This window comes from Symphalangus syndactylus, chromosome 11 (assembly GCF_028878055.3).
Source record: "Symphalangus syndactylus isolate Jambi chromosome 11, NHGRI_mSymSyn1-v2.1_pri, whole genome shotgun sequence".
NCBI lineage: Eukaryota > Metazoa > Chordata > Mammalia > Primates > Hylobatidae > Symphalangus > Symphalangus syndactylus.
This window is the reverse complement of record NC_072433.2, coordinates 46893991-46918949: the sequence shown is the minus strand read 5'-3', so window position 1 is coordinate 46918949 and position 24959 is coordinate 46893991. Positions and strand designations below refer to the sequence as shown.

Here is a 24959-nt window from a genome sequence, read left to right as displayed (position 1 = left end):
TTAAATAATTTGTCAAAGGTTACACATCTAGTCAGTGATAGAGTTTAACCTGACTGCACGTATGTCCAGGTCTGAAGTCCATATGGCACATGTCACAGTATGTATTTCACAGATTATGTGCTGCTTGCTATAGTAGGCAGAGATCTCTAGAGTAACAGGAGAGAGAGAGAGGAAGGAAGAAGAAGAAAGAGATTTATCATATGGATTGGCTCATACAATTACGGAGGCAGGCAAGTCTCAGGATATGCAGTTGAGCTGGCAAGCTGGAGACCCAGGAGAGCTGACGGTTTAGTTCCAGTCTGAGTCCGAAGGCCTAAACCCAGGAAGGCAGACAGTGTCATTCCAGTCTGAAGACTGGCAGGCTGAGACCCAGGAGTAGCTGATGTTTCAGTTCAACTCCAAAGACAGGAAAAAAGCCCATGTCCCAGCTGGAAGGCAGTCTCGCAGGCAGAATCCTCCTCTTCCTCAGCGTAGGGTCAGCCTTGTTCTTTTCAGACTTTTAGCTGATTGAATGAGGCCCATTCCCATTAAGGAGGAAAATAAGCTTTACTCAGTCTACTGATTAATGATGATTAATCATTAATGACTTAAATTTTAATTTCATCCAGAAACACTGTCACAGAAACACTCAAATAGTGTTTGACCAAATAGCTGGGCAGCCTGTGGTCCAGACAAGTTGACACATAAAATTAACAATCACATGGGTGCAGGAACATGTTACATTCATGGGGAGTAGAGTCTGCAAAATCTCACCAACAGTCTCTTCTTCAGCCACCTGAGATCAGGTTTTAAGAAAACTCAATTCCAAGCATTGTTTACAAAACACCTATTTTCTTATCTGCTTTTTTTTTTTTTTTTGGCGACAGTTTCCCTTCTGTCACCCAGGCTGGAGTGCAGCAGCGAAATCTCAGATCACTGCAACCTCTGCCTCCCAGGTTCAAGTGATTCTCATGCCTCAGCCTCCCAAGTAGTGGGATTAGAGGCACGTGCCACCACGCCCGGCTAATTTTTGTAATTTTAGTAGAGACAAGGTTTCACCATGTTGGCCAGGCAGGTCTTGAACTCCTGACCTCAGCTGATCTGCCCACCTCGGCCTCCCAAAGTGCTGCCATTACAGGCCTTATCTGCTTTTTGATAGAATATAATTCTTTAGTTCTTGACAAGCAAATATAAAAAGGACTGCCTTTTCTATTAAATCATATAGCATGTAAAGCTCATAATTCTAATTTTTGCAATTGTATTGAGCCCTGGTCTAAGTAGTTTTATTTTTATTTATTTATTTTTTTGAGACACAGTCTCACCCTGTACCCAGGCTGGAGTACAGTGGTGCGATCTAGGCTCACTGCAAGCTCCGCCTGCTGGGTTCACACCACTCTCCTGACTCAGCCTCCCGAGTAGCTGGGACTACAGGCGCCCGCCACCACGCCCGGCTAATTTTTTGTATTTTTAGTAGAGATGGGGTTTCACCGTGTTAGCCAGGATGGTCTCGATCTCCTGACCTCATGATCCACCCGCCTCGGCCTCCCAAAGTGCTGGGATTACAGGCGTGAGCCACCGCGTCTGGCCAGTAGTTTTATTTTTAATATGCCCTATATTGCATAAAATAATCTACTGTGTCTGGCTTACATAGGTCTTTTATTGAAAGAAAAGCAAGGGAGGAGGGAGAGAAGGAAAGAAAAAGGAGCCAACAAATAAATGCGTCCTCCAGGCTGGTCTTGCTCAAGGGCAGTGTATTTGAAACATTCTATGCCTCTACTTTGGGGGCCTTACAGAACACTCATTTATGCTCATTAGACTTCATCAGCAGGTCCTGCCAACATCCAGCATTTTTTCATTACACTCATTTTTCAGCAAAACCTCATTAGCTGAAGAAATCAGGCAGATGCTTTATACATCTCAATTCCAACTGGAAACACTGCACCCCCAGTATTTTTCCCATAGGAGCCAAGTAACAGGCTACAGTAGTTTGAAGATAGCCATGTCCTGACTGAGACACACTGGCATCTTGTTCTGACATTTCCAACCAAGCCAAAGCAGCAACATGTGAAAATTAATAGGAAAGCAGAGGAAAGTTAAGTAGAAATATCAGAGGAATAACAATATCAAGCATGGTTAAAAAGCTAAACTTGGCTCAAGAGTTGACTTGGCCTGGGAGAAAATGGTCCTTTAGGCTCTGTGTATTTATATATTGGATTAATGATTATATAAACTTTCTATTTAAGAGGAAAACAAATGAATTTTTAAAAGTATTCCCAGACCTCAAACACATTGTTTCAAATGCCCAAATGAATAAATCAGGCAATGCTTTTTGACAGCGGTTCTTTCAATGACTGCGATTATAGTGGAAGAGAATACCGAATGCTTTGTCACAATGAATTGATTTATAAAACTGTTTCACCCCTTTCTAAGTACTTGCTGTAACTGGTGTTTCTGGATTTTTATCTTAAGGAAATGGCAGTGCTAACAGTCTTGCATACTGCGTAGAAACAATGCCAAAATGGCCACATGAACCCAGATGGAGAAACTGTGACCTACGGTGTTCTCATAGCCTTAATCACGACAAAGGGGAAGAACAAATGACGAGAACCTCATAGAAACACAACAGGAAAGATCCACACAGGAAAGATGAGTAAGATGAGGGTGAAACAGAGCAGGAAGAGGCAGAAAGGGGAGAATAGATTCCAAGAATCTAGTCATTTAACTCTCAGGTTTTTGGGTCATTTAGAAACACCTCAGGTGGTGGGTTACAAGCAAAGAAAGGTCCCTAGTGGTAAACCATAAGAAACCGGGTTTTAGAAACATGGGAGAAAAAGAAGCAAGTCCAGTAAACCAATGTGTTTTTAATTTTTCTCCTTCGGATGCTTGTACCAATGGGATCTGTTCCCTGGGATTTGAGTTGAAAATGTCAGACATGGGAGGGGGCCATTTCTATCATTTGGCTGTAGGAGGGGTCTATGAGAGAGACTAGTGGCAAGACTCCATTTCAGCCAGAGCAGCACAACTATTTTATATGCTGAAATTCTACTTAAGATTTTGTTTGAAAATTGGCTTTCCTTGATAAAATCAGTAATCCACTTGACGGATGAGAAGACTGATGCCCAGAGAGGGGAAATAGCCCAGGTCCCTTTACAAGTTAGTGGCAGACCCCGAAGCAGAATCTCTTTCTGGACTGACTTGTTCTAGAGTTCTCTTCACTAAGTCAGACTGCTGCATCTTACTGGCTGTACCATAAACTTTTCAGTTCACTAGAGAATTGCCAAGTGCACCATTCCACTTAGGAGTGGAAATGAATGCAAAGACCATATGTGCAGTTATTACACCGTGAAAGCCACCGAAGAAGAGAGGCCTTGGAGGGGAAGGGCATGAAAACCTGCTCTACTTTCCTCTTTGGCACTTGATGCTTATCTAAATAACAAAAAGACTGGGCTGGAAAGACAATGCAAGGGCCAACTTGAGGCAAGATTTATCATCACTGGGTCAAACCCAACAACTACAGAGGCACTCAGCAGGCTCTAGAATCCAACAAGCCTTTAGCACCACAGAGCCATCTTCACTGAGTTGAGGCCAAACTGTTTCTAGTGCAGATTCACACAGGGGACCCAACTGCAGAGGAGATACTCTATCATCACTCTTTGCAAGTAAACCTAAGGGTTTTCTATATCAATGAAATAATTCAACAGTTTTGTACACTAGAAAGGTTTCTGCTAGTGAGAAACCTTTGAGAGTTTGCTGAGTTTTTCATGCATCCAGACTTAGTAAGCACTAGGATGGCAGAAAGATGAATGAAACATTTTCTCTATTCTTTATGAACTCACCATATAAGAGAGAAGACAACTACATATGGACTTCAATAGGATATTAAATACGATGCTCTTAATGGGTACTTTGAGGGCAAGAGAGGGAGCATCCAACTTAGCCTCAGGGAATTGACAAGGACTTTATAGAAAAGGTATCTGAGCTGTTCTCGAAGATAAAAACTTGCCATTAATGAATTGATTCAGTTAATAGTTATCATTTACTATGTGTCATTAAGACAATAAAGTCCTCTAATTAAACTTACATTTCAGTGAGAAAGATGATTAAATTTATATAAATAAACATAATAAAAGTAAAGGGTAATATGTTAGAGTGACTGAAGACAGAGGCTACTTTAGATTCATGGTCAGAAAGTAACTCTCTTAGAGGGTGTCATTAAATCTGAGACTTAGAGACAAAAAGGAGTGTGCTAACGTCTAGTAATAGGCACTTCAGGCAGAAGGAAGAGTGTGCAAAGGCCCTGAGGAGGAGACAGCCTGAAGTGCTGAAGAAACTGAGAGAAGACCAGTGTGTCAGGAGCATAACAGGCAAGCAAAAGAGTGACAAGAGATAAGGGCGGAGACAGCTAAGGCCCCATAGGGCCCTACAGGCAACAAGGCATTTGGCTTTCATCTAAGTGGAATGAAAAGCTACTTAAAAGGGTTTCAAACAAGGAAAAGACTCAATATAATCTACATTTCTACAACAATAGTAATAAACACATATATGGTACTTATATGGGCCAGGCCCTGCCTAAGCACTTTACATACATATTAACTCACATGATGGTGGCTCTCTTGCTGCCATATAGAGATGACTTGCACAGGGCAAAGTAGACATATGGAGATTAGCTGGAGCCTGCAGTTGAGAGATAACGGTGACCTGGACTATAGTGAAGTGAAGAGGCGGGAAGAGGGAACTAGTGAAAATATTTGGGGACTATTTAGAAAACAGAATTCTGATAGGACTGGATTTAGAGGAGAAGAGGTGAGGCAGGCAGACAGGAATCAAAGATTACTTCTATGCTTTTACAGAGTTTAAAGGAGGAAGGAGTGTTCAATTGTGTTGAATGTCTTTGAAGTCAAATAGACTGGCATCTGAAAAGAGATCATTGGAGTTATCAATTAGGAGGAGATTAACAACCCATTGCATGTGGTTTTTGTAGAGTGACAGTGTAAGAAGCCAGACTGTGCATTACAAGGAGTGACTGAGAAATGAGGACATGAAGATTGTGCAAGCATTTTTCTAAGCTGTCTGAAAGGAAAGGAAAGAAGGGAAGTAAGACAGGCCCTTGAGAGAGGTGAATAGCTGTGGAGCACTTAAATACAGTCAGGGAAAGAAGTAAGTAGAGAGAAAGGTACAAAATATAGAGGAAAGACTGAATATCAATTGGAACAGCCAAAGGTAGAGGGAAAAAAGCTGGGTGAGTTAATGCCTGGGGATAGAGGTTTTTCTTAGTCTTCTGGGATTCAGAGGAAGAGTTCCAATTGTAATTAGAGGCGATGATCTTGGCATGTACTAGAACCCATTAGTCTAGTTTTAATGTTACTTTTATAAACCCTTCAGAGAAATTAAAGCTCCATCTCCCACTTTGCGCAATTTTGACTTAAGTACAAGGAAGGGCTCATGTTCTGCTACATAGTAGGGTTCTTCATTCTTCTTTGCCATATTAAATTCATCTTCTTGGGCTGAATGTATAGTTTCTTCTGATTAATGACATGATTAGGAGCCATAATCAGTGTCCAGATACCTGACCATGTTACAGTGTCCCTTTCAATTCATCTTCATAAACCAGTTGGTTCTACAAACCACAGGCTCCCATAAAAGATGTTTTTAAATAAGGTTGGGGAAACAATAAAGACACTCACAGAAATAAATGAGGAGAACATTAAAATATAAATATTTGCTCAAAACTCATGAAGATTCATAAAATTTATGAAAATTATTCATGAAAATATACAAAAATTATATGAATTATATGAATATGTAGCCTTCATTGAGCTTCTGAAAATCATTTTCAAAAGGCAGGTTTCTTAGGCATTATATTCTGATATTTCTAATTCAATACCATTCTTAAGAAGTATAGGATACAACAGAATCACGTAATCTGAGAAGAAGAAATAAGCAATTCAGCTGTATCTATAACAAATCAAAGCTGTCAGGCTGGGCGCAGTGGCTCACGCCCATAATCCCAGTACTTTGGAAGGCCGAGGTGGGTGGATCACTTGAGATCAGGAGTTCGAGACCACCCTGGTCAACCTGGTGAAACTCCATCTCCACTAAAAATACAAAAATAAATTAGCCAGGTGTGGTGGCAGGTCCCTGTAATCACAGCTACTCAGGAAGCTGAGGCAGGAGAATCACATGAACCTGGGAGGCAGAGATTCCAGTGAGCCAAGATTGCGCCATTGCACTCCAGCCTGGGCAACAAGAGCAAGATTCCGTCTCAAGAAAAAAAAAAGAATGTTGAATATCAAGGAGAACTACAAACCACTGCTCAATGAAATAAAAGAGGATACAAACAAATGGAAGAACATTCCATGCTCATGGGTTGGAAGAATGAATATCGTGAAAATGGCCATACTGCGCAAGGTAATTTATAGATTCAGTGCCATCCCCATCAAGCTACCAATGACTTTCTTCACAGAATTAGAAAAAACTACTTTAAAGTTCATATGGAACCAAAAAAGAGCCCGCATCGCCAAGTCAATCCTAAGCCAAAAGCACAAAGCTGGAGGCATCACGCTACCTGACTTCAAACTATACTACAAGGCTACAGTAACCAAAACAGCATGGTACTGGTACCACAACAGAGACATACATCAATGGAACAGAACAGAGCCCTCAGAAATAATGCAGCATATCTACAACTATCTGATCTTTGACAAACCTGACAAAAACAAGAAATGGGGAAAGGATTCCCTATTTAATAAATGATGCTGGGAAAACTGGCTAGCCATATGTAGAAAGCTGAAACTGGATCCCTTCCTTACACCTTATACAAAAATTAATTCAAGATGGATTAAGACTTAAATGTTAGACCTAAAACCATTAAAATCCTACAAGAAAACCTAGGCAATACCATTCAGGCCATAGGCGTGGGCAAGGACTTCATGTCTAAAACACCAAAAGTAATGGCAACAAAAGCCAAAATTGACAAATGGGATCTACTTAAACTAAAGAGCTTCTGCACAGCAAAAGAAACTACCATCAGAGTGAACAGGCAACCTACAGAATGGGAGAAAATTTTTGCAACCTACTCATCTGACAAAGGGCTAATATCCAGAATCTACAATGAACTCAAACAAATTTACAAGAAGAAAACAAACAACCCCATCAAAAAGTGGGTGAAGGACATGAACAGACACTTCTCAGAAGAAGACATTTATGCAGCCAAAAAACACACGAAAAAATGCTCATCATCACTGGCCATCAGAGAAATGCAAATCAAAACCACAGTGAGATACCATCTCACACCAGTTAGAATGGCCATCATTAAAAAATCAGGAAACAACAGGTGCTGGAGAGGATGTGGAGAAATAGGAACACTTTTACACTGTTGGTGGGACTGTAAACTAGTTTAACCATTGTGGAAGTCAGTGTGGCGATTCCTCAGGGATCTACAACTAGAAATACCATTTGACCCAGCCATCCCATTACTGGGTATATACCCAAAGGACTATAAATCATGCTGCTATAAAGACACATGCACACGTATGTTTATGGCGGCACTATTCACAATAGCAAAGAGTTGGAACCAACCCAAATGTCCAACAATGATAGACTGGATTAAGAAAATGTGGCACATATATACCATGGAATACTATGCAGCCATAAAAAATGATGAGTTCATGTCCTTTGTAGGGACATGGATGAAACTGGAAAACATCATTCTCAGTAAACTATCGCAAGGACAAAAAACCAAACACCGCATGTTCTCACTCATAGGTGGGAATTGAACAATGAGAACTCAGGGACACAGGAAGGGGAACATCACACTCCGGGGACTGCTGTGGGGTGGGGGGAGGGGAGAGGGACAGCATTAGGAGATATACCTAATGCTAAATGACGAGTTAATGGGTGCAGTAAAACAACATGGCACATGGATACATATGTAACAAACCTGCATATTGTGCACATGTACCCTAAAACCTAAAGTATAATAACAAAAAATAAAAATAAAAAAATAAAAACTGTTAATATATGGAGCTCATTTTTTAATGGAACCAAAAAAAAAAAAAAAAACCAAGTTCAAAAGCCATTAAAACAATGGCTTCTGTCTATACAGTGATAGTCTTAATCACACAAAGGGATAAAAGAAATCTAACAGGTTAAATGCTAAACATTCAATTTCTTTCTAAGTTGAATACAGCCTAAAAAATATATCCAAAATGTTGAAAATATAGTGTTTTCCTCCAGACTTTTTAGGATTTTTTTCTCATCTCTTTAATGAGAAAGAAATATTACTTACATAATAAATTATTGAAATAAAAAGCAGCAATAATATTTATTTAGCTTGCATAATGTGTCAGACATTTGGTTAAGAGGTTTACATAAACTATCATTTAATCATAAACACAACCCCGAGTTAGGGATCATTATTCCCATTTAAAATATGACAAAAGTGGGGCTTAGAGAGATTAATTCAATTGTCCAAGGTCACACATTTAATAAGTGGAAGAGACAGGTTTTATAGCTAGGCCTGTATGATGCAAAGCCACTATACTATATTACTTCCTTAAAAACAAAAATTTATTACACATATATGCAGTGTTCTTTGATCTTTAAGAAAGTAATTCATGCAAAATTCTATGCATTTGTATTTTTAGAGGAGAAAGCATGAAACTCCCACTTCCTCATTAATTTGAAAAATGAGAGACCAAGTGTACTATATGTTTTTAGCTGAGATCTATATAAATATGTACATGATTTAGCAAACAAGTACTGACTTTCATCCTCAATTTGGAAACTTGCAGCACAGAAAATAAGCTCTTATGACTAAAAAGCATTCCTTTCGTATTGGCCTTTTCTCCCAAGACTGTCAAAGTAGATCAATCCATTTTAATTGGCATGTTAAATGGGCTAGTCTACTTCACAGATTCAAAGCTTGGGTGTCACTGAATGTAAAACTGAATTCTCTCAAGGGTGTGTCAATACACATGATCTGCTCTATTATAATAATTCTGCCATTAACATAAAATATTGCCTCAAGTAGCTGACCAAAAGTACTTGTGTTTTATTCACCTGCATGATGGCAAAAATACATGGAACTCTCCAAGGACCTCATGAGAGAAAAATCATTCCTCAAGAAAGTAGAGGCTCCCAAAGCCCAATCCTCTGGTTTAGAAGGGGGCAACTTGTCAGGATATAGATTATTAAATAAAGTGGAGCTAGAAGGCGTTAATTGATAGGTTTTCTTCAAAGATCACTAGCCCTTTAAAACTATGAATAGATTCAAAACAGGAGAAAAAGTGAAGTAGGTAAATTTCAGGTTAAGTTCACAAATTTATTCATATTTATGAATAACTGAGATTTCTTTCCTCTGAGAAAAATGTCAGAAATATAGATTCATTAAAACAATACTAGATCACAATAATCCTTCTATGTCTTTATTCTGGACCATAAATCTTGCTTTCTTACTTCTATTTTTCCTTCTTTTACATTTTAGCCATAAGTATAAGAAATTTCCATCCTGTAGATGAAATATTTCATTATACATCATGCCTATTATTGAAACTTTTAATTTTAATAGGTTAAGTGGGTTAATTAGAATGATGTTATTAAATGTGTTTAAGCTCATTTTTTTGACTTCCAATTCAAGTTTTCTCAGTTCTAGATTTTTTTTATCAAGGCATTGAATTTTAATTGGCTCAGGTATAAATACCAATTGATAAGAGACTCTTCATTACCCTTCAAGACAGCAGACAGAATTACCTGAGGAGAAACTCTGTGTGGCTGTGACATATTCAGGCTAGCTCTCTCAGAAGCATCTTTGATGCCTTGACTATTTTATTCTGTTTTACTATGATAATCATAAGAACTTCTATTCAGTACTCAAATTCACTCCCATGCTTGGGTTTTTGGTCCCACACAAACACTTTATTTCTTTGCCAAGCTAGTGAAGTTGTTGTTGTTGTTATTTTTTAATCTTTTAAGTAGAAATTATGTCTCAAACTGGTTAAATTATTTGACAGCATTAGAACACACTGAGCCAAATAAAACTGAGCCACATGCATAATTTCCTTAAATCACCTTAAATATCCTTAAATCTTTTTAAAGACTAATAAATCTTTAAAAACTGAATAGATTTAGAACAAAACTTTAAAAAGGGAAATCGCTACAAGTCCATATTGTAGGAGTGCTATATAATGTATCTACTAAATTAGGAGGGGCTTATAACCTTTCTTGGATTGCAGTAAACTCAATTTCCTGAGCAGATGGTCTTCCACCATATAATTGCTCTTTAACTCCCTACAGTCTGGCTTCTGGGCATACTACTCCACTAAAGTCACTTAAAGGTTACCAATAACGTAGATTATGGAAGCCAGCAACAGAAGCGCTAGAAGGGGATTTACGAATTAAACCCAGCCAAATAATTTTACAGATTAGAGAACTACACTCCAGAGATGCTAGGAGTCCTTCCCCAGATTATATTGCAGTGAATCACACAAGGTCTAAAGAACTAGTACCTGAATTTCTGCCAGTGCTTTGCTGCTCCTCCCAGCCAATGAGGTATTCAGCCTTCCTGAACCAAGAAATCAAAATTCTTTATACTTTACACTGTTTTAACCTTCTTGCTAGATTACTCTGTCCTGCCCTTCCTAGAACATCTCTTTTATTTTTTATTTTTTATTTTTTTGAGACAGAGTCTCACTCTGTTGCCCAGGCTGGACTGCAGTGGCACAATCTTGGCTCACTGCAACCTCTGCCTCCTAGGTTCAAGCAATTCTCCTGCCTCAGCCTCCCAAGTAGCTGGGACTACAGGTGCGCGCCACCACCACACCTGGCTAATTTTTGTATTTTTAATAGAGACGGGGTTTCACCACGTTGGCCAGGCTGGTCTTGAACTCCTGACCTCGTGATCCACCCGCCTCGGCCTCCCCAAGTGCTGGGATTACAGGCGTGAGCCACCGTGCCTGGCCAGAACATCTTTTTACTCCACCATCTACATTACCTATACTGTGGGGAAGAATGAAGCCTGGAGCCTGGCCTTCCAAGAATTGTCTGCTCCCATAGGTTAATTTCCACCATGAACCATGTTCAATAGAATACAATCTTGCATCTTTTATTTATATTAACTACTGGGCACCTCAATTAATTGTCATGTCTGCATTGGAACTATCAAAATACAAGTAACAACAACTGCTAAGCCCAAGGTTGGATGCAGAAGCATGCAGTGTGCCTCCTGTGTTCTTAACCATTTTGCTAGGCAGAACATCCAACAATATGAAACCTTTCCTATTTGTACTCTTGAATATTGAAATAGCATTTTCATATCAGAATATTTTTTTCTATAATTCTTCCTTTGACACTAGAATGGCTTATTTATGTAAAAATTCTGCTGCATCCAACAACATCTATTTTGAGAAAAAACATCAATTTTTCTTAAATTGGTTTAAAAACAAAATGAAGGGAGAAAAAAGCAGTTCCTGGCTGGCTATTGCCTGTTAAATATAATAGTTTCAGACAATATTTCAAAAACATTTAAAAAGGTATTAGGTGTATTTTCCTATTTAACCAGGAATCTTCTGTATTCTAATTAGTATAATACACATGTAAAAATAAGTCCGTTTGCTATAGAACTCCAGAAACCCAACCCCTAGTTACTATAAATAGATGTTCTCTAAGGGTCACCTTATACGTTGTGGACAACTGTAATGCAAAATACAATAAATCAATAAAATGCATATGGCCAGCTGCTTGCAGTTTCTGCTGCAACCAGAGCTCTCCCAAGTTTGAATGAGCTGCAAAGGCTGGAAACAAACACTCTTCAAGAAACCACTATCTCACATTAGCATGGCAGAGGCGCTGCAGTATGAACAACAAAGGTATCATTCATAGATAATCAGTGGGCACCAGAATTACCTAGGCAACAGAAGATGATGGGCCCTTTAACAGGAACAAGTTAGGGTGAATGGGGAGAGGGAGTAAACACCTCCTGAAAGGGTTTTCCTTTGGATAAGGAAGAAAATCTCTACTAAAATTACTGTTATAGATCTGTGGACTTGGTTTCATCCTAGCATAACAGGGAAGAAGAAAGAAGGAAATAATTAACATGATGATATAATGAGTCCCAGCATACATTTTGTACTGATGGGGTGTGTTTAATTTTTCAGATCACTTCCACAGAACTCTCAGCATCCTAAGGCACAGGTGCAACTGTGTTCCTATGATGTGATATTCAGCTAGGCTGTTCAAGAACAAGCTATTTCTCCTGTTAACTCCTTCACACCATTACAAAAATCACTGCTTCCAAATGCTTGACATTCCCTCCTTCCTTTCATTCTTCAGTTAACACCTTCATATTGGTTCTGTCACTTGACAACTGTGTGATCTTGGAGAGATTACTAAACCTCTCTGAGACTCATGTTGTCTACCTGTAAAATGGATATAATATTTGTCTCAGAAAAAAATGTTAAAATCAGATATAGTGTGGGTAAAAGTGGCATGTACAGTGCCTATAAACAAAAGAAACACAATCAATAGTAGTTATCATTGTATCTAGCACTTCTATTCTCTGCTCCTGTCAAATACCAAACTAGGCTAAGAGAAGGCAAGAGTAAGACACATTCTCTACTCTCAGGACCTCTTTGAGGAAGTCAGGCATGTAAACCAACAACTGCAATAGTGACAAGTGTTGTAACATAAAGTATGCAAAAGAAATCAGCTCAATGGCACAGCTTCTAAACACATGACTTGTTTTCCAGGAGTAATTTATAGGATGGGATAATATGGTATTTTGTATAATTTATTTTCCCCAAATCAAATGTGCCATAGAAAAGTGGGGGTAGAGAAGCAGACACTGTTACCCTGTTTATAAGAATAAAGGATGGTCCAATGAACAGTTTGGTGTAAATTTTCTTTCAAATATGACTTTCTCAGACAATATAAATAAGTCTGGTGTTTAATTTACTTGGTTTGTATCTATTTGGGGACATCACAACTATTTAGTAAATATCTACTCTATTCATATATATCACAGTGTTCGGTTTATTCCCTAAGATCTGAAGAAACATTGAGTATAGAAGGAGAAAAAGACACTCAACAGAAATAACGAGGAAAGACTCAAGCACAGGAGGTGAGGACTGGGCTCCTAGTTCCAGAGAGCAGAGTGCACATATGCTCTCAGTTCTCATCGCTCTTCAGACCCCAGAGAAAAGATCAGCTACAGATTTAAAATAAACAAAAAAAGACTAAGCCAGAGCAATGAAAAAAAGAAAGAAGGTCATGAGACAACAAGGTATTTAAACATATTTCTACTGTAAAAGATGGCAAATAAAAATGCATTAATGAATAAAGCAGAGCAGAGAAAACCTGCATAAAACAAACGATACCACTTAGAGTATCACAAAAAGTGCTGCAGCAGGTATGGTAGCTGACTCACCAACTAGAAGGGCCCCAGAGGGGCACTGGGTTTGCAAGCACAATGGAGTAAAGGTGGGAGAAGTGGAATTGAATAGAAGGACTGATTAAAGGCCACAGTGGCCAGCCCCATGTACCACACAGGGAACCACAGTCAGCAATAAAGCAGGGCTTTTCTCCAAATATACAGAACAAGGTGGCTTGGATGAGTTAAGGCTTCCACTGCAAACAACAGATTCTTAAAGCCTTTCATGTTCTGGCATTTGGCAAGGTTGATAAGAGTCTTCTTTGTTCCCAACCAGATCCCTGACTCATCAATAAGGTTAGCCAGGAGACAAAACTCCCATCACATCTCCCTCACCTCTGGATGGGATGGTGGGGGTAGCAGACTACTACTTAATACATTGAGAATAATCAGCCCACTCATCACACTAATATATGATTGAATGATAAGAAATATCAGGTATGTGACAAAATAACTAGTGGGAAGAAAGAAAAACACCATATTAATGAAACACACAAACATTAGTATGGAAATTGTGCTTAGTGAAATAAGCCACATGCAGAAAGACAAATATGGCATGATTCCACTTATATGAGGTAACTAGAATAGGCAAATTCATGCACACAAAAAGTAGAATAGAGATTAACAGGGGCTGGAGGGAGGAGAGAAAGAGGGCCACTGCTTAATGGGTACAGAAGTTTTGTTGAGGATGATAAAAAAGGTTTTCATATACATAGAGGCAATAGCTACAATGATACATTGTAAATGTACTTATTGCCACTGACTTGTACACTTATGAATGACTGAAATGATATATATCATTTTATATGTAAATATATAAAAATATTTATATTATATATAAATATATATATTTTATATACATTATACTATATAAATATATTTATATAATATATACTTATATATAATATATATTTATACATTATACATTCTTGGGACTAGGCCCCCAAATCTGGCCATAAACTGGCCCCAAAACTGGACATAAACAAAATCTCTGCAGCACTGTGACATGTTCGTGATGGCCTTGACACCCACACTGGAAGATTGTTGGTTTACCGGAATGAGGGCAAGGAACACCTGGCCCACCCAGGGCAGAAAACCACTTAAGGTGTTCTTAAACCACAAACAATAGCACCAGCGATCTGTGCCTTAAGGGCATGTTCATGCTGCAGATAACTAGCCAGACCCATCCCTTTATTTCGGCCCATCCCTTTAAATCTTATGACTGGCTTGCTGTCAATAAATATGTGGGTAAATCTCTGTTCAAGGCTCTCAGCTCTGAAGGCTGTGAGATCCCTGATTTCCCACTCCACACTCTATATTTCTGTATGTGTGTCTTTAATTCCTCTAGTGCTGCTGGGTTAGGGTCTCCACAGCCGAGCTGATCTGGGCAATATATAATATTTATATGTAAAATATAATATATTATACATTAATATATGTTTTACATTTATATAAGTATATACTTATATTTACATATAAATATATAAAATATATATTAGTTGATATATTATATATCATATATTTTACTTTATTTAAAAAAAGAAAAAATTTATGGTGGAGAATCAACAAATAGTGACAACTGGATAACCACATGCAAAGAAAGAAGCTGGCTCTATACCTCACACCATATATAAAATTAACTCAGAATGGATCACAGGTCTAAGTATACGAGCTAAAATTATAAAATTCTTAGAAGAAAACACAGATACAAATCTTCATGACCTTGGATTAGGCAGTGGTTTCTTAGACATGACACCATAAGCACAAGCAACTAAAGGAAAAAAATAGATAAATGAGGCTTCTTCAAAATTAGAAACTTCTATGCTTCAAATGACACCAAGAAGAAACTGGAATGATAATCCACAGAACGGGAGAAAATATTTGCAATCATATAAAGGTCTCAGAATATATAAAGAACTGTTACAATACAATAATAAAAAGAAACAAATCAATTAAAAAATGGCCACAGTATCTGAATAGTTCCAAATGTTCTAAAATTGGTTCTGGTAAATATACTAAAAACCATTTCATTGTATGCTTTAAATTAGTGAATTGTATGGGATGCAAATTATGCTTCAATAAAGCTGCTATTAAAAATAAATGCTCAATAAATGATAGCCATTATTGTTTAAAAAATTACTCTGAAGAAAAAAGATGAGTAAAGGAACAGAATAAATATTTTTTACTGGTAGAAAGACTTATGAACATATATTATCCACTATAAAAATTGGAAGTAGGAATAAGATGGCCTAGACAGATAACTATTAAAGGATTCTGAAAGCTGGAAAGAAAGCAGACTGGACTGGCCAGAGACCTCAGCACTTGAAGAATGACAATGCAGTGAGACTCTTGAGACTACACATATGCTAGGCTGGGCATTGCAGGAGTCTGCAGCCTGAAATAACCAATAGGCATAGAAAAAAGAAAAATCTGTTTTCTCTCACCAGAAGACAGGGAAATGGAAAGCAGAACAGAGACCAAGTGGGGAGCTCTAATCTCAGCTCTTCAACTGAGGTACCAGTTGGCCAATCTGTCTTTAGCAGCAGCTTCAAAGTACTGGTGAGCCAACCCAACCTCTGCTTCACAACCACAGCACTGATGGGCCAAAATATTTGCATCATCAACAAAGAAGCCGCAGAGAGCTTTCCTGACTCCACAGTGCTCTACTACTCAGGTACCCTTGAGCAGTCCAATTCACCTGCAGAGGGTTCAAAGCAATGACAGGTCTACTCGACCCCTGCTCCACACCAGGGGCAACAGCAATTAGGCTGATCCTCCCATGTCAGCTGAGCCTGGTAGCTTCTGGCCCTCTACCCAGTGGCACAAGGAGACTTGGGACAAGAAGAAATGGGGGCATTACCTGTAGATGAACACAAATTTGAACTGACAGGGAATTTCTCATTTGAAACTATGGAAGCCAGAGGAAGTGGCACAATATTTCTTAGTGCTGAAGTAAAACAATTGTTAACTAGGAATCCTATATCCAATGTAACTACCCTTCAGGAATGAAGGTGAAATAAAGATATTCTCAGACAAAGGAAAACTAAGAAATTTGTTGCTAGCAGACCTACCCATAAATAATGTCTAAAGGAAGGCCTCCAAACAGAAAGAAAATGATAACAGAAGAAGGCTGGGACATTCAGAAAGGAAACAACACGAAATGGTAAAAACTGAGGTCAGCACAATACACTATCCTTCATCCCATGAACTTCTTTAATCAAATTTATGGTTGAAGCAAAAATTTTCACACAATTTGATGTGCTGCTCAATGAAGACAGAGGAAATATTTTTAAAAATTATGTTTAAGAAATGAAGAAGGTAAGGGAAACTAATGGAAGAAGTAAGGCTTCTATAATTCACTTAAAGTGGCAAAATGATACCACTGCACTTTTGATAACTTATGTATGTATACAGTAATTCCTAGAACAACCAACTAATGAAAACTTAAAAAGTGATATATGAAAAAACATTATAAATGAACATTATGAATAATTAAAGTGGAATTCTAAGAAATGTTCGAATAACCTGTAGGACGTTCTTCAACATGTGAATGGTTAAACAAAGGTACCACCATACCATGGCGTACAACTCAGCAATAAAAAGAAACAAACTGTGATATGGTTTGGATCTATGTCCCCACCCAAATTTCATGTCTAGTTGTAATCTCCAGTGTTGAAGGTAGGGACTGGTGGGATGTGATTGGATCATGGAGGTGGAGTTCTCATGAATGGTTTAGCACCATCCTCCTTTGGTACTGCATAGTGAATGAGTTCTCATAAGATCTGGTTGTTTAAAAGTGTGTAGGCCCTCCCCCTCACTCTCCTGCTCCTGCTTTGCCTTCCTCCATGAATAAAACCTCCCTGAGGCCTCCCCAGAAGCCTGGAAGCATGGAAGCTGCTATGCTTCCCGTACAGCCTGCAGAACCATGAGCCAATTAAACCTCTTTTCTTTACAAATTACCCAGTCTCAGGTATTTCTTTATAGCAGTTGAGAATGGACTAATACACTGTTGATACATGCACCAACTTGGATGAATCTCATGGAAATTATGTTGAGTGAAAAAAGCCAATCCCAAAAGGTTAGGTACAGTTCAATTTTTATAACATTCCTAAAATGATAAAATTATCAAATAAAGAACAGATTAGTAGTTGCAATGGGTTAAGAACCGGGGTGAAGGAAGTGGGTATGATTATAAAGGAATAACACAAGGGAGCCTTGTGGTGATATGGGATGGTACAATTAAGTATTTTAACCATGATGGTGGTTACACAAAATTACACAAAATTTTAATAAAATGTAATTAATGTAAAACATAGCCAAAAATTAAGAAACAGAAAACATTTGAGAAAAAGTAAAAGACTCACAAGATGATAAAAGTGTTTTGCATGCCTGAGGCCTTGGGCCACAGTGTACCAGTTTGTCCAGAGAGTTGGCACTAACGATGTGATTTATGGTGAACATCTGGTTTTTCCCTGTGGGGCTGGTGCTTAAACAACTGAGATGCTGCATGCCTACATAACTGACCTTTAGTAAAAACTATACACAACGAAGCTTGAGCAAGTTTCCCTGGTTGGCAACACTATGCATGTGTTGACACATCCTCACTAGGGTAATTAAGTGCATCTCATTTGACTCCACTGGAAGAAGACACTTGGAAGCCTGTGCTGAGGTTCCTCAGGACTTGCCCCATGTGCCTTTTCCCTTTGCTGATTTTATTCTGTATCCTTTCACAGTAATCAACCCTAAGTCTAAGTGTAACAGCTTCTGAGTTCTGTGAGTCCTCTAGTGAATTACAGTGGCTGAGGGTAGTCATGGGATCCCTGACATACCTTCTTTTGAGAACAAGAACTTCTACCATTTTCAAAAACTGCTTGGACTTTACTATTCCCTATTTACTTTCCTAACTTGTGGTAGGGTTTAAAGCACCTAGTGAATTCCCACAGATCAGTTAGTTACAAAATATGACCTGGTCAATCATGACTAAGTGGCTACTGACACCAACATTTCAAACAGAGGGCTGCACATCTGGGGATATGTCTGACCCCTCTATTTCATCAGTCCACTTCACCCAGCCCTGGGAACAGACATGGGCATGCCAGGTCTTGCCTACTGCTTAAAATGGCTGAGAAAGTGGCAAGGCAGCTTCAACATTTTATATACCACCACAACCAAGATGCCAACCACGTGGGGACATATCCACTCCCAGTAGTTTTCTGCTGCAAATCTCCCCATCATCTCCCTCTCAGAAACTGTATACAACACTGCACAGAGATAATCTGCCACGTGGCTACAGGAGAGGAGCATTTCTCTTAGCTAGGATGTGGCTCCACTTGGGAGGCATGACACAGATAATTCAGTAGCAGCAGTACAAAGTAATTTTGACATAAAACATACCTGTAGAGTGAATTCTCTTTAAAATTCACTCTCAGTCACCCATCTCCTGATAAGCTTTCTTGAGCAGGAGAGAAAGAGTTGCAAGTAGTATATTGTACACTAAAATTTACACATAACCCACAGCCATCATTATATGTGTCAAGCATGAAACAACTGTTTAAACTGATGATTTGGTTAGTCATATGTCTATGAAATGCTTTAATGTTATCTGGCTCCTGTCTGCACACCTCAAATCTGTGACCTATTAATTTATTTTCTAAGAAAAGGCTTTGAGGTTTCATCACTCTAGAGAAGTGGGTCACACATGTGAAATACTATTTAAGTGATACACATTAGTCTTAAAATGGCTCAGTCATAGCACTGGTAATATGAAGTTGGATGAATTCTCTATTTTGCCATGTCTTCAAGTAAAATGGTGTATTTCAAATCGGTACAGACTGTACACTTGCACTGTACCTACAAACACTTGTTCTGTTGACACGACACATTCTGAATCCATAGCTACTAAATGCAAAAATTTAAAAACTATTCCTTCCCCAACATGTTGCCAAGTGCTGAGAACAACTCTGCCAATTGTACCAACACGAGCGGTAACTAAGATAAAGCCCAAATACCCCCTTACATAAAGAGCTAACAGGCCAGTGAGAAATTTTCATCACATATTAACGCAGGAATTTTATGTTCTTGAAAAAATCATAGCATTTATTTACAAGTCTCTCAAATAGCTTCTCATCCATAAACAACTCAGAGTCATTACATGTTTTCTTGAAGACCAGCAAAAGAGTCAGAGAAACAGTGCAACAGAATCTAATGGGGCCGTTGGCTCTCCCTTTCTCGTATTAAAACAAGCACTTATTGCTGTGTGTGTGTGTGTGTGTGTGTTTGTGTGTGTAATACACATTTTTTTTTTAAATATAAGGAACATTTCCATTTGTAAGCCTATCTTCTGTAAGCGTTGATACCAATCTTATTAAATGCATGTTAACTGCTTAGAATCCCAGGCACACATGCAGGTTCATTCCCTTTCTCTTCAGGCAGTTTCCATAATCCACAACATTCTCATTTTAACAGTCCTCATTACTGGTATCATTTAATACTTGAGGGTTTACTCAAGTCAATATCAATCTTGCTGATCCCACAAGCATTTATTTTGTTGACACAACACAGTCTCAATCCATAGCTACCCCAACACGTCACCAAGTCGCTGTTGCTGTAACAACTCTGTCAGTCACGCAGCCCTGTCATGGAGCCACAGCGCAGGAGAGACATCAAGCAGGAGAGATATCAAGCCTTTTCCAGCGCAGGAGAGACATCAAGCCTTTTGGGGGATCCCACTCCCTTCAATCATTGGTCCTCCTGCCACCCAGATGCACTGCTTCTTCTCAAAGACACTTGACACCTTAAACTCAACATTCTGAAGATGGAAATGTTTACCTGCAAGGCACTTTGTTGGATCCATCTGAAACCTACTTCCTCATTAACAAATAGCCCTTTACCACAAGTAAATCTTAACTAACCAGAAGAGAGAGAAACCTTTTCTTCAGAAGGAACAACAAAAACCTATTCAGAACAAAAATGTCCTCTTCAATTAAGCTTAAATGTCTCTGGACGAGTCTAAATCAAGAAATACAATATCTCTTTACCTGATTGGAAAACCTCATGCTCACATTACGCTGATCCTTTACTGGGACATAGCGCTGGACAGGATCAATGTCTTTAGGACTGATTAGTTCATCAGCTGAAAAAAAGAAGGGGAATGACATTATCGAAAATGCATTTGCATAACACTATAAACCAACTAGACTTTTAGAAAATACTCCAACAAGAGCAGAATATACATTTTTCTCAGTGTACATGAAACATCCTCCACCAGGATATACCACATACTAGGCCATAAAATAAGCCTCAATATATACAAAAGGACTGAAATCATAAAAAGTATATTGTCTGACCACAAGGGAATGAAATTAGGCATCAATAACAGAAAGAAATCTTATAAATTCACACATACGTGGAAATGAAAACATACTACTAAATAACTAATGGGTCAAATAATAAATCAAAAGGGAAATGAGAAAATATATTCTAATATACTTTCTGATGAGATGAATGAAAATAAAGACAAACACCAAAATCAATGGGATGTGGGTAAAACAATGCTCAGAAAAAAATTATAGCTATAAACTCCTATATTAAACAGAAGAAAAATCTCAAATCAATAACCTATTTTTCCACCTTAAGACAGTGGATGAGACGGCTGGGCATGGTGGCTCATGCCTGTAATCCCAGCACTTTGGGAGGCCGAGGTGGGCGGATCACAAGGTCAGGAGTTTGAGACCAGCCTGGCCAACATGGTGAAACTCCATCTCTACTAAAAATACAAAAAAAAAAAAAAAAAAAAAAATTAGCTGGGCATGGTGGTGTGTGCCTGTAATCGCAGCTACTCAGGAGGCTGAGGCAGGAGAATTGCTTGAACCCGGGAGGCGGAAGTTGCAGTGAGCCGAGATTGTGCCACTGTACTCCAGCCTGGGCAACAGAGAGAGACTCCATCTCAAAAAAAAAAAAAAAAAAAAAAAAAAAAGACAGTGGATGAAAAAGAGCAAACTAAATCAAAAGCAACAGAAGGAAGGAAATAAAGATTAGAGTGGAAATTAATGAAAAACTATAGAAAAACAATACAGAATCAAGGAAATCAAAAGTAGTGTCTTAAAAAGCTCAATAAAACTTGCAAACCTTTAGCTAGACTGACCAAGAAAAGAAGAAAGAAGACTCAAATTACTAAATCAAGAATTCAAGAAAGAAACATTACTACAGAACTAAAGGATTGTAAGAGAATAATATCAACAAATACATGCCATCAAATTAGATAACCTAGATGAAATGGATGAATTATTCCCGGAAAGACACAAACTACCAAAACTGACTCAAGAAGGAATAGAAAATCTAAACAGATTTGTAAAAAGTACATAAAGTGATTGAAACTCTACACACACACACGCACACATCCACACATAGTTCAGGACTAGATGGCATCACTGGTGAATTCTACCAAGCAGTTAAAGACAAATTAAAACCAACCTTTCACAAACTGTGCCCCCCCCCACAAAAAAAGAGGGAACACCTCCCAACTCATTCTAAGAGGTCAGTATTATTCTAATACCAAAATCAAAGTATTGCAAGAAAATTACAAAGCAAAATCTGTATGAATATAGACACAAAAATCCTCAACAAAATACTAGCAAACCAAATCCAGTAACATAAAGAGGGATTACACATCATAACCAAGTAGAATCTATCCCACAAATACAAGGATGGCTTAACATCACAAAGTTAATTACTAATAGACCATATCAACAAAATAAAGGAGAAAACACTATATGATCACTTCAACAGACTGAGAAAAAGCATTTGACAAAATTCAACATCCTTGAATAAAAAGCATTCAATGAAGTAGGAACAGAAGAAAATGTATTCAACCTAATAAAGGGCATCTACGAAAAAGCTACAGCTAATATCACACTCAATGGTAAAAGAATGAAAGCTTTTCCCCTCAAAGATCAGGAATAAGACAAGGATGTCCACTCTCACCACTTCTATTCAACATTGAACTGGAGGTTCCAGCCAGGGAAATTGGGAAAGAAAAAGTAATAAAAAGTATCAGATTGGAAAGGAAAAAGGCTATGGTAATTAATAGTGTGGCATTAGCATAAGGATAGAGACAGAAATAGAATACAGAGTCCAAAAATAAACCCTTGCATATATAGTCAACTTATTTTTGACAGGGTGCCAAAACAATTCAGTAGGGAGAGAAAGGATTTTTCTTTGTTTTGTTTTGAGACACAGTCTTGCTCTGTTGCCCAGGTGGAGTGCAGTGGCACAATCTCAACTTACTGCAACTTTCACCTCCCAAATTCAAGCAATTCTGGTGCCTCAGTCTCCTGAGCAGCTGGGATTACAGGCATTTACTACCATGCCTGGTTAATGTTTCTGTTTTTTGTAGCGACAAGGTTTTGCCATGTTGGCCAGGCTGGTCTCAAACTCTTGGCCTCAAACCTCAGCCTCTCAAAGTGTTGGGATTACAGGCGTGAGCCACCATGCCCAGCCAAAAAAAGTTTTTTTATTGACAAATAGTGCTGAGACAATTGGATACTCAAATGCAAAAGAATAAAGCTGGACCTTTTCCTCACACCATATATAAAATCAACTCAAAATAGATCAGAGTTAAATGTAAGAGTTAAAACTATAAAACTGTTAGAAGAAAATACAGAAGTAAGTCTTTGTGACTGATTTAGACAAACCTATGGCATCATAACAAAAGTGATAAAAGAAGTAAAGAGATAAATTGGATTTCATCAAAATCATAACTTTTTTGTGCCACAAAAGATCCATCAAGAAAGTGAAATAACAGCCCAAAGAATGGTGAGAAAACATTCACAAATCAGATATCTTGTAAGGGATTTAAACCTAGAAGATATAAAGAACTCATAAAAACATAATAATAAAAAGAAAAAACGCAATTAAAAAATAGCCACAGTGTCTGTATAGGCTTTTCTCCAAAGGAGATATACAAATTACCAATAAGCACATGAAAAAATGCACAACATTAGTCATTTGGGAAATGCTAATCAAAACCACAATGAGGTATCACTTCATACCCATTAGGAAGGCTACAATTAAAAAAAGAAAATAGGTGAAAACAAGTGTTGGCAAAAATGTAGAGAAACAGAAACCCTCAAATAGTGTTGATGGGAAAGCAAAATGATACAGCAGCTTTGGAAAACAGTCTGGAAGTTGCTCAAAATGTTAAACATAAGACTTAGCATAGACCCAGCAATTACATGCCTAGGTATACACCCAAGAGAAATGAAAAATATGTCAAACAATAATTTTATATAAAGTTTATAGCAGCATTATTCATAATAGCTAAGAAGTGCAAACAACCCAAATGTTCATCTCCTGATGAATGGGTAAATAAAATGTAATATATACATACAATGGAATATTGTTCTGCCATAAAAAAGGAATGAATTGCTGAAACATGCTACAACATGGATAAACCTTGAAAATATTATGTTAAGTGAAAGAAGCCAGACACAAAGGTCCACATTATCAGTTTCGAGTTATATGAAAGGTCCCAAATAGGCAAATCTATAGAATTAGAGAGTAGGCTAGCCATTGCCTAGTGCTGGGGGAGAGGGTGAAGTAATGAGAAGGAAATGAGGGGTGACTACTACTAGGCATGAGGTTTTTTGGCAGGGAGATGATGAAAACATTGTAAAACTGATTGCAGTGATGGTTGCACAACTCTATAAATATACCAAAAATCACTGAATTGTAAACTTTAAATAGGTAAAATATATGGTATGTAAATCACATCTCAATAAAGCTATTTTAAAAATAATAGGAAAGAAGTCAGTTAGATTTCTTTCAGAAAAATCAGAAAAATAATAGGAAGGAAATCAGTTTGTTAAGAAACAATGTTTCCTGATACAAAATTCTAAAAGAGATTTCTGAGAAGGGGCGTTTTTTTTATGGGGCACTGACCAACATGAAGGCAACGTCCTCAATTGCTGTTGCACTGTAAAAATGGAAGCCCTTTTAACATGGTAGTTCCTTATGGCATCTTTTGATAAAATCCTAGGATATAACAAGGATGGAAATTTAGTGAGAGGCAGTGGGGAGGAAGGCACTAAGTCTGTGGATCTCTGCTGTCTTCTGCTGTAACACACTTGAAGGACACCCATCAGCACGGGAGGCTCACTCACTACAGCAGGATTTCTCCATGGGCCTGGAAGAGAATATGCAAGGGAGAGGTGGTGTTGGTAGGAAAGCCCCTGAAATGCAATTCTGCAAAACCTCCTTGGAGTGCAAGTTGTCAGTTACTTACACAAATTTACAGTGAGCATATTTTCCAACCCAGCAAGTCCGCATCTATAAAGTTACCTTAGTTATGCTCACACGTGTGCAAATTAATTGAAAATAAAAACAAAAATCCAACTTCTAAAGTGAGTTGGCACACTTCTTCATTTTTACTGCATGTAAGCTATAAAACATGTTTATTTCATTCTTGATCTTTGGCTCTACACTGATCACTTAAAAACAATACTATGCTGAGTTTTGTATAAATGTACCTGTGTATAATATTTACTAAAAAGATTACAGT

At 38.1% G+C, this 24959-nt stretch overlaps 1 protein-coding gene across 6 annotated transcripts in view; it reads right to left on the bottom strand.

Moving 5' to 3' along the window:
* Positions 1 to 24959, bottom strand: part of PHKB (phosphorylase kinase regulatory subunit beta) — a 239098-nt gene that overhangs the window by 66674 nt on the left and 147465 nt on the right. For all 6 annotated transcript variants that reach the window (XM_055233310.2, XM_055233313.1, XM_055233309.2 and 3 more), the window contains one exon: positions 20440 to 20534. In XM_055233310.2, coding sequence (XP_055089285.1) covers positions 20440 to 20534 — 95 coding nt within the window. The remainder of the gene's footprint in view (positions 1 to 20439; positions 20535 to 24959) is intronic.